Raw genomic sequence first — 9,723 nt, 5'->3', positions numbered from 1 at the left:
TGTCCGCGCCGCCCCGCGCTCTTCCCCTGGCTCTGGCCGGTGCAAGTGCCCTATCGTAAAACCAAAAACTTTTTAAAAGTCGCCCCCAAATGAACTCGTGCTTTTATTCCGTGTTCCACGAACTCTAGTCCCGCTCGTTATCTTCGGAGGCGTCACCTGCGCTGTGTGCAGCCGTGGCTGGTTCCCGCTTGGGAACATAGGCCGTGTGGCTCCGGCTTCCAAGGCAGCGGCCACTGAGCTGCACACCCGGGCCGACTGCACACCCGGGGCCGAGGTGCACACCCTGGGCCGACCTGCAAAGCCAGGCAGGGAGCCGCAGAAGCCCGGCAGCCCTCTGCAGAAAGCCAGCTGCGAGGCAGGGGCCTTCCTCAGCCTGGGCTGGAGCTTCTGCCCTCCTAGACAGATGTCACTATGTATCCCTTTTATGTGTGAGACAAGAGCGATACTGAGCCCTCTGCTGAAGGCCGCCTGGGACTTCACAGGGACTCTTGGTCACCGGGTAATTCCGTTCTGTCCGGGACCTCAGGTGCATCACCCTGGTGGCTCTGAAGACCTCTGGGCGATGCTGGAGCTCCTGAAGAGGGTTTCCAGGGCAACTCCTGAACCAGCTTTCAGACCTCTGGTCCCTAGCCATGACCACACACACTGGGCGTGCTGGGCCCAGCCTGGACCTCACTGCTGTCACAGTTTAGCTCGGTGGTGCACTACTGAGTCACGCCTGTCCCTCCTGAAGGGCAGGCTAGTTCCCCATCCATGGGTCCCCGAGGCCAAGGTGCCTGAGTGTGACAAGACACTTGGACAGAACTGTGCTTTAGAGGTTGGACCCTGCGTCCCCAAGGGGGAGCGGCCACTTCAGGAGTGGCAAGAGGCCAGGTCAAGAGGCCTGCTGCTCCAGGCCCTGGAGTGAGGCCACTCAGGCGGTGCTGGTGCTGTTCCCACAGACCCAGCAGTGATGTAACAGTGAGGTCAGCCACGCCCACCCGGACCAGCCTCTGGAGCTGCAGATAGTTGCTCTGAACCACTGATTTGGGAGTTGTCCCCACTGCATAGTATAGGCAGTGCAGCCCTCTGCATGCTGACCCGGGAGCCTGGGCCGTAAACCCCCATGGCAGAGCCGAGACTCGGGCATGCCCAGGCCAAGGACGTGGCAGACAGAAAGACCAGGGCCGCTCTGAGAAACCCAGCCCGTAGACACTGCTGCTATGAGCCGGGGACCTGGACGGCTAGTTAGCCCTCGGCACACAGTCGGCCTGGTTTCTTTCAGTTTGTTTGTTTGTTTGTTTGTTTAAAATAATTATTTATTCATTGATTTTAATTTGATCAGAGTCACAGAGAAGGGAAGAGAAAGCAAGCCACCAGGTCCGGGACTTGAGCCGTCAGCCATGAGAGTGTCCAGTGCCTTAGTCACCATGCCACCTGCTGGCCCAAAGCTGGCCTGGTTTCTAGCAGGCCCCCTTTCTCTGTCGTAGCGTGACGCCCCCTGGACTCCTGTGTGCCCCTGGACCATGCAGGGTCACTGCATGATTGCTGACTGCTCGAGTCCCATCCTGGTGGCTCAAGTCCAGAGATGAAGAGGAGTCCAGGTCCGCGAGGTCCCACGGACATCCCTCTCAGGGCGGCTCCAGACGCGGCAGGCTGCTGGCCTCATTTGATGGTGTGGCCTGCAGAGAACAGGCCAGCGTGTGTAAAGGGGACAAAGGCAAAACTCCGCCTTTGTCTTAAGCCAGACCTTCAGGCCAAGCTCAGCCCATGAGAGCCAGAGAGGCCTCCAGGGCCCTGTCGGGAAGCCCAGTGCAGTCTGTGCCCCTGCCTCTTCACACCCAGTGACCTCAGTGTGCCTTTTAGGTTCCTCCATGAGGGCACTTCGACTTCGCTGAGTCACTCCGAGAGGAGCCTTTCTCGATTCCCTCAAGCTGCTGACAAGCCTGAAGGTTCTAGACTGCAGTGAGACCAGACCTACTCATTGCCGGGTTTTAAAGTGCAGCTCCGACAGGCCCGTGCTCTTGGAGACCCCAACCGTGCTGAGAGTGGGATGGCAGGAAAGGTCTAGAAGAGACCGTGCACGGGCCTGGGGAAGCCCAGGTGCTGCCTCCACCCTCCTAGGAGGCTGAGGGGCGAGTGGGGAGACTCCCACATTTGGAGACACACTGCTCCAGGTTCCTGGAGGGAGCTGGGGATGGGCGGAGGCCCTGGGGAAGGGCAGGCACGGGAGCAAGGCCTGCCAGGATAGGGCTGCTCCCTGAGTGACCTGCCAGCCTGCGAGGAGGAAGGGCTCATGCCGGACCCAGGCCAGACTGCCCCACGCTCAGGAACCTGGGCCGAGGCCAGACAGCCAGGACGGACCGCCAGACCAAGACCAGGGCAGGAGGAGCAGGGAGGCCAACTTCAAGGCCACAAGCCTCCCAGGGCACCTCACCCAGAGGTGGGAGCAAGAGCCTGCACACCTGAGCCGGTTAGGCAGAAGGGCTCAGAGCAGAAGGGGACTGAGATAGCAGGGAGGGCCCTATGACTATGGGGTCCCAGCCTTCCCCTATAATCCCAAGTGCCCACCGGAGCCTCGAGGAGTGTCAGGCTGCAGCCCACTCTCCCTGGCAGCAGCCCGTTCCCAGACCTCTGGACTCCGGCCTCCAGTTGCCGTCTGCTCTGGCAGCACAGTGGGAAGTGGGGTCAGGGAGGGGACAGGCACCCCCAAGGCCCCTAGCACAGCCAGGACACACTGGGGCATGGCCTCTGTGGCTTTCACACCAGCAGTGTGGCTCTTTTTTCTTTTTTTTTTTTTAACATAACGTGCTTTTTTTTAAATAATTTTTTTATTTAAGTTTATTTATTTTAATTTGACCAGAGCGGGAAAGTGAGAAAGCAAGCTGCCAGGTCTAGGACTCAAACCACGGTCAGCCATGTGGGAGTCCAGTGCCCTTAACCACCATGCCACCTGCCGGCCCTTACTGTGGTTATTTCTACAGTCTCAGATGCTCAGGCCCCAGGCAGGCATGGGAGGCCCAGAGGTTGGCCAAGCTTCAGCTGCGACGTGGGATTCCTCACGCAGGCGAGGGAGGTGGCCCCTGGCGGTTCTTGACCTCACAGTCACACATCAAGCAGGGCCTGAGGGATGCACGGACGTACACTCCGCTCAGGTTTCTTCTTCTTTCCTGTTTTTGCTGCAGGGCACGTGAACTAGCCAGAGAGTGACAGAGAGCCGGAGGGGAAGTGAGAAGTCACTTGCCCAGTGGAGCAAGGGCACTGTGCAATTGCTTCTCCTCCATGCTCTCGGAACTTGGGGCACTAACACGTGCATCCAATGTGATTTTCTTTTTTTCCCCCTTAAAGAATTACTGGTACCAGCAGTTGGCATAATGCCTATGTCACTGGACTCCCATGTAGTCGACAGCGATTTGTTATTTGAGTCCCAGACCCCATGGCTTAAACTTACGCTGAGCACATGTGCGTGGGTGTCCAAGGTCCCAAGAGGAGAATGGAGGAGAAGGGATTGCGGTGTGGCCATCCCCGCAGGGGGGTGATTTCTCGCTTTCTTATCTCTCTGTCTCTTCCTGTCTTGCTGGCAAACACATGTACCCTATGGCAAAAACCTCTCAAAAAAAAATTACGTTATTCGGGAACCAGCAGTTAGCATAATGGCTATGTTGCTGGACTCCCACTTAGTCGACCGAGGTTTCCGTCCCGGACCCAGTGGCTTAAAACTCACGCTGGGCGCGTGTGCGTGCGTGCCCAAGATCCCGAGAGGAGAATGGAGGAGAAGAGATTGCAGCGTGACCATCCCCCCTGGGGGGTGATTTCTCACTTTCTGTCTCTCTCTCTCTCTCTCTCTCTCTCTGTCTGGTAAGTGCACGCGCCCTATAGCAAAAACCTCTCAATAAAAAAAATTTTTTAATTACATTATTTAACTTTATTTATTTATTTTAATTTGACCAGAGAGGAACAGAGTGAGAGAGAAGGAAAGTGAGAAAGCAAGCTGCCAGGTCCAGGACTCAAACTGCGGTCAGTCATGTGGGAGTCCAGCACTTTAACCACCACACCACCTGCCAGCCCTGCCCAATGTGATTTCCAAGCCACTGGGTCTGGGGCTCAACAGCGTAGTCAGCCATGTGGGTCCTAGCGCCTTAACCTCCATGCCACCTGATGGCCCCTCCGTTAATTTCTAACCTCGCATTACCCACTCAAAACACAAACGAATTAAAAATTCATGTTTGCTCAGCCTAGTCAGGGGTCCCAGATGCACCTTCTCAACAGCCTCACCCTGCTCTCCCTACCCGCCCTCAGGGCCGCCTTCCAGGGTTCCTCCTCTCTGGGCCAGGATCTCACCATGACAACGGGCCCTGTGTCCTGGACCTGCCTCTCCTGCAGTTCAAGCTCTCAGCCTGGGAGGCTTGTGCCCCCAGACACCCTGGGCTCCCTTTCGGAGACCAAGCACTGCCGGCTCTGTCTGGCGTCCCTTGGGATTCATGCCCTTTATCGCTAACCCAAAATAAGCCTAAAGCACAAAACCACAAACTCTCCGATGTCAGATTTCAGCTTTTCCTCTCGGACCCCTGCACTCCGACCCTGCCCCGCCATGCTGAGCGTGACAAAGAGGGCTTTCAGGGCCCGCTGAGAGGAGTAACATGAGGCCCAGCCACTCACTGTGGGCAAGTGTGTTCAGGGTCCCATGGGAGGAGCCGACCTGTTTTTGAGTCTGAAACAGAATTCGGAAGGCCTGGGCCAAAAGCACCTCCACACTCTGCCCTGCACAGCTGAGCACCCTGCCTGTGCCTGGGGAGCCTCCCATCTGAAGCAGTCTTCGTGTCTGACTCGCGCCAACCTTTGCGCCGAGGCAGTTGGGCTCTCGCGACACTCTGGCCCACCTCTTCTGGAGGAAGGGCCCTGGGTCTGTCACTGTAGCCACAGAGCACTGGCGGGGCGGCCCCAGCTTACCTTTGTGGCATCCGAAACCCCAAACCTAGGCCCCACGAGCTTGCTCAGGGGTGCCATCCCCGAACTCTGCAGGCTGCGGCCCCTCGCATGCACCGCCACGGCTTGGCTGGGACTCAGTCTCTCAGGGCTCCCTCCAGTATTTCTTTTTTTGTTGTTTTAAGAATTATCTTTTATTTAAGTTTATTTATTTGTTTGTTTGTTTAATTTGACCAGAGAGGGACAGAGTGTGTGAGAGAGAAAGAGAACAGAGAGAGAGGGAGAGAGAGAAAGCAACACCAGGTCCGGGAATCGAACCATGGTCGACCATGTGGGAGTCCAGTGCCCTTAACCACCATGCCACCTGAGGCCCCCAGTCTCTCTTCAATGTCCCAAACACAGAGCCTAAGGGAAGGCAAGTAACCTGGCAGCCCCACCCACCCCTGGTGACTAGGCCCCCCCAGCCCAGAGGGTGGTTACCTGCTGACCTCTGCCCTGGTCTTCAGGCACGAAGCACCAACGCCCAGCTCAGTAAACACACAGGAGCAAACGGCCCGTGTCCCAGTGAACTCATGGGTGTGGCGGCTGACCTGAGGACAGCGCGAGAAAGTGACTGTCCAATTCCAAGCACTGGCAGGTCAGCCCCTGCGCTAAATGTCTCTGCTGTCCCTGAGCAGGCTGGCTGGCTACTGATAACCCTCCTCCCCTGGGGCTTTCTAATCTTCCGGACGAAGTACGAGGAACACACTTTCAGTAGGCTACAGGTGATCCGAAACAGGAAACAGCCTTGGCCCAGAGCTTCCCAACGAAGCTAATGATTGATCTCAGCAACTGCGACCAGCCATGCTTCCCTGAGCATCTGCCCCAGTGGGTGTGGAGTCAGACAGGGTCCTGGGCTGCAGAGGTCCTCTGCCCCAGCCTTCCCAGTAGCCGGGACCACGGCTGCACCACCGCCCTCGGCTTTCCCTGGGGGCTCAAACCGAGCCTTGGCCTGCGCATGGCCTCTGCCAGCCGGGCAGCGCGTCTGGAACGTGCTACATGGCTGGGCCAAGTCTCTCTCTTTTTTGTTTTCTCTTGCTATAGGGTATGTGTGCTCACTGGAGTGAGACAGAGAGCCAGAAAGTGAGAGAGCACTCCCATGTGGGGACGGCCACACTGACTCCCTTCTCCACTCTCTTGGGGTCTTGGGCACACGTGCCTGGTGTGTTTTTCAAGTTGCGGGGTCTAGGACTTGAACCATGGTCTGCCACATGGGATGCAGCCGCCTTCACCTCTGCACCTGCTGAGTCTCTTTTAAGCTTTGCTCTAGGGCATGGTATACCCACCGGACAGACACAGACAGGTAAAGTGAGAAATCCCTCCCCAGGGAGGAGGGCCACTCCCTGCCCCGGCCCCATGAAGCAGAAGGGGTTAACCGTGAGTGGAAGTGGCAGGGGATTTAGAAAAGGCACAGACACCTAAGCAGAGGAAAGTGGGGGTCGGGTGGTCGAGAGCACCGTGGCACTGAGCGGGTCTCAGCTTCATCCTTGCACACGGCAAAGCCGCCGTTACCGACCCTGGCTCTGCAGTGTCTTGCATCTCATGGTTCTAAACAAGCTCCCCCTGGCCGGCACAAGGCTCCTCACTCTTCCCTGCCCTGTGGTGTGGACCGTGGCTTCATTAGGGCTTTCTTCCGCTTGCCCTGCAGCATCAGTGCCGGGACCATTATCTGCTCTAGAGGCCACTCCCTACAACTCCCCAATCCCTTCTCCTCCATTCACCTCTTGGGATGCTGGGTTCACTCACATGCACCTGGCATGCATTTCAAGTCCCTGAGTCCAGGACTCGAACCACTGAACCAGCCATGTGCAATCCAGTTGCCACCACGTCCACTCCATCTGTCGGCCCTGCCGAGTCTCTTTTTGACAGCCAGAAAATATGCAATTTTATTTCTAAAATCCAGGGGATCATTCAAGGTGTGGAAGAACCAGTGTTTCCCTGACTGCCTTGTCACGTGCTCCGTGAACGAATGGTGTGTCTGGCCCTCGTGCTGTTCTTGCCTGGTACAGACCCAGACCACTACGTCTAGACGCTGCCACTGCCCCCTGCTGTGTGTAGCTCAGAAAACCCAGTTCACCCATGGAAGTTCCTTATGACTTAAAATATTGACTAGACTTTCGTTTTAAATTCTGGGGGGAGAGGGAAGTAGGTGGCATGGTGGTTGGGATGCTGGACTCCCGCATGGCCAACCACAGTTCGAGTCCTGGACCTGGTGGCTTGCTTTCTCATTTTCCTTCTCTCCCTCCCCCATCAAATTTTAAAAAATAACAAAAAATAAAATAAATAAATTATACCAGAGGACACATGCAGTTGCAGTCAGAGAGTGGGAAAGTGAGAGTGCACCCCCAGAGTGAGGGCCATGCCACAATCCCTTTTTTTTTTTTTTTTGAGAGGTTTTTTGCTATAGGGTGCGTGCGCTCGCCAGACAGACAGAGAGAGACAGAGAGACAGAAAGCGAAAAATCACCCCCCAGGGGGGATGGTTATGCCACAGTCCCTTCTCCTCCATTCTCCTCCATTCTCCTCTCGGAATCTTGGGCATGCACGCACACGCACCTGGCGTGAGTTTAAGCCACCGGGCCTGGGACGCGAACCGCAGTCGACTACATGGGAGTCCAGCGACATAGCCATCACGCTAACTGCTGGTTCCCACAATCCCGTTCTATTTCTCCCTCCTTTTCAGGATTTTGAAGACACATTCGCACCTGGTGTTTCCAAGCTGCTGGGTCTGGGCCTTGAACCACAGTCAGCCTGTGGGACACAGCTGCCCACACATGTGGCCTGTCACATGTCAGTGGCTAAAAGCCAGCATGGCCGACTTCAGTCACTACTGGTGGGGCACATGTGCCCAGCGCCCGTTGGCCCTGCTAGGACCCGCTGTGTCTCACGGCCAGTCTGGGCCCCCTCTGGCTCACTCAGTTCTGCTTACTGGCTAACACGTCTCTGAAGCACTGAAGGCTGCCACAAGCACCGTTAGGACACGCTGGCCTGACTTCTCCCCTTGGGCCCATTTCCAGTCCAACCTGCCCTTTCAGGGGATGTGCAGATGGCCTGGGAGTTACAAAAGTTCCGGTTTCCATGGCATCCACAGACATGGCGGCCCTCTGTTTCCTCCCTGCAGCCATGGCAGGGGAATAAACTTTCAGCTACTAAAAGCAAGCAAGTAGACTCTGACTTTTACATTCCCCTAGTGGGGCCAGCAGGCGGCGTGGTGTTAAGTGTGCTGGACTCCCGCATGGCTGATGGTGGTTCAAGTCCCAGACCTGGCAGCTTGCTTTCTCACGTTCTCTCTCTCTCACTCTGTTCTTCTCTGGTCAAATGGAAATAAGTAAATAGATAAATTAAGTTAAATAAAATAATTATTTAAAAAATTATCCTAATAAAGCTGTGCTCAAACCTCATTGCTGACGTCTTGCAAGGTGCCAAGGGACCCCGGGAACAACAGCTGACCGTGGGCCGTATGCAGCTGACCGCAGGGCCTCTAGCCAGCAGGTGGGGGTCATCACGAACCCCTGAGCAAGGCCCACGGCTATGGGCAACGGCACCTTCAGATGAGACCCTAAAGGACTTAGAGGGACACCTGAAGCCTCTGAAGGATGGCACGTGTCCCTTGCTGCACGCCAACTGTTTCCCAGCAGGGCAGTCCCCACCTGCACTCCAGTTCCTGCCAGCCTCGCCTAGCCGGGGCATCGGGAGGCCAGGCCGCAGTTCTGAGGGCACAGGCAGCCACGGTTCTGACAAGCTGGCACTGCAAGCTTAACGAGAGTGGTTGTGAATGGAAGTCTCTCTTCTCACGGACTCTAAAAGAGGAAGCCAGGCTGTGTGGGCCCCAAGAAGCAGCCACCACCCCATCAGTGGGGGACACGTCCCGCCGTCACTCTAGCACTGGAGCATATTGCTGCCCTGCGGAAGCCGGCTGTGCTCCCTGGCAGGACTCGATGTGTCTGCTGGCCCTCGGGCAGCCCCGGTGGGGGAGGCGAGCACAAGGGGGCGAGGAGGCAGAGCCCGGGCTCTTCACACAGTCACGCAGGGCTTGGCAGACTCTCTGTCCTCAGACCTCCGGCTTCCCTCCCACAGATCCTCACCTGCCTGTCATTCCGGTGAGCTGGGAGAACCGAGGGCACCAACCCTTGGGGGGCACTTCCTTTTCACTGAACTCCTTTCTGCTGAAGCTTAGAGCCGGGGGTACCTGCTGGAGGGTGGCCGGGCCCTACATCCCTCCTTCTCCATGCTCAGTTGCTGGGGAAGTCTGTTCTCAGCCCCAGGAATCTGCCCTCCACCTGCTCCCGCCCGCCCGCCATGGGGCTGTGCCTGTCTGCGATGGTGCTGGCTGAAGTCGGGATGAGCGTGCACCTAGCAGCACCGCGCCCTCCAAGGGAGCTGCCTGGAAAGGATGCACAAGCCGACTAAAGTGGGTGTTGTTCCCCGCCAGCTGCCTCTGTGCAATCTTCACGAGACACGGGCCAGGTGGCCCCAGGCATTCAGCCTGCAGGAAGGGTGGCTTGTCACTGCTCACAGCTGAGGGTTTATGCACCTCCAGGGATGGCTTTGGCCCTTAGGTGCTCAGAACCGAGCCCTGCGTGCATGCGTGTGCACTTGTGTTCGTGTTCACAGTTGTCCCGGCTCCCAGCCCCTCCATATTGCCGGCGTCCACCTGGCCAGGACCCCACACTCACTGCAGTGCATCTCGGCTGGACACGGCCACCTGGGTTTGCCAGGAGCCCCGGGTGTACACCGTGTCTTCCCAGCCCCGAGGCCCCTCCCCGCAGCTCCGGGTCTG

General features: G+C 57.2%; 1 protein-coding gene across 1 annotated transcript in view; it reads right to left on the bottom strand.

Annotated features, from left to right (window-relative positions):
* FANCA (FA complementation group A) overlaps nucleotides 1–4,986 on the bottom strand; it is a 62,043-nt gene extending 57,057 nt beyond the window's left edge. The window contains 3 exon segments of the mRNA XM_027773436.1: nucleotides 157–293; nucleotides 4,499–4,605; nucleotides 4,930–4,986. Coding sequence (XP_027629237.1) covers nucleotides 157–293; nucleotides 4,499–4,605; nucleotides 4,930–4,986 — 301 coding nt within the window.
* Nucleotides 4,987–9,723: the final 4,737 nt, after the last annotated feature.

The sequence above is a fragment of the Tupaia chinensis genome, unplaced genomic scaffold (assembly GCF_000334495.1).
Source record: "Tupaia chinensis unplaced genomic scaffold, TupChi_1.0 Scaffold000355_1, whole genome shotgun sequence".
In the NCBI taxonomy this organism is placed as follows: Eukaryota; Metazoa; Chordata; class Mammalia; order Scandentia; family Tupaiidae; genus Tupaia; species Tupaia belangeri.
Note: the sequence above shows the minus strand (reverse complement) of the source record. Positions and strands in the feature narration are given on the sequence as shown.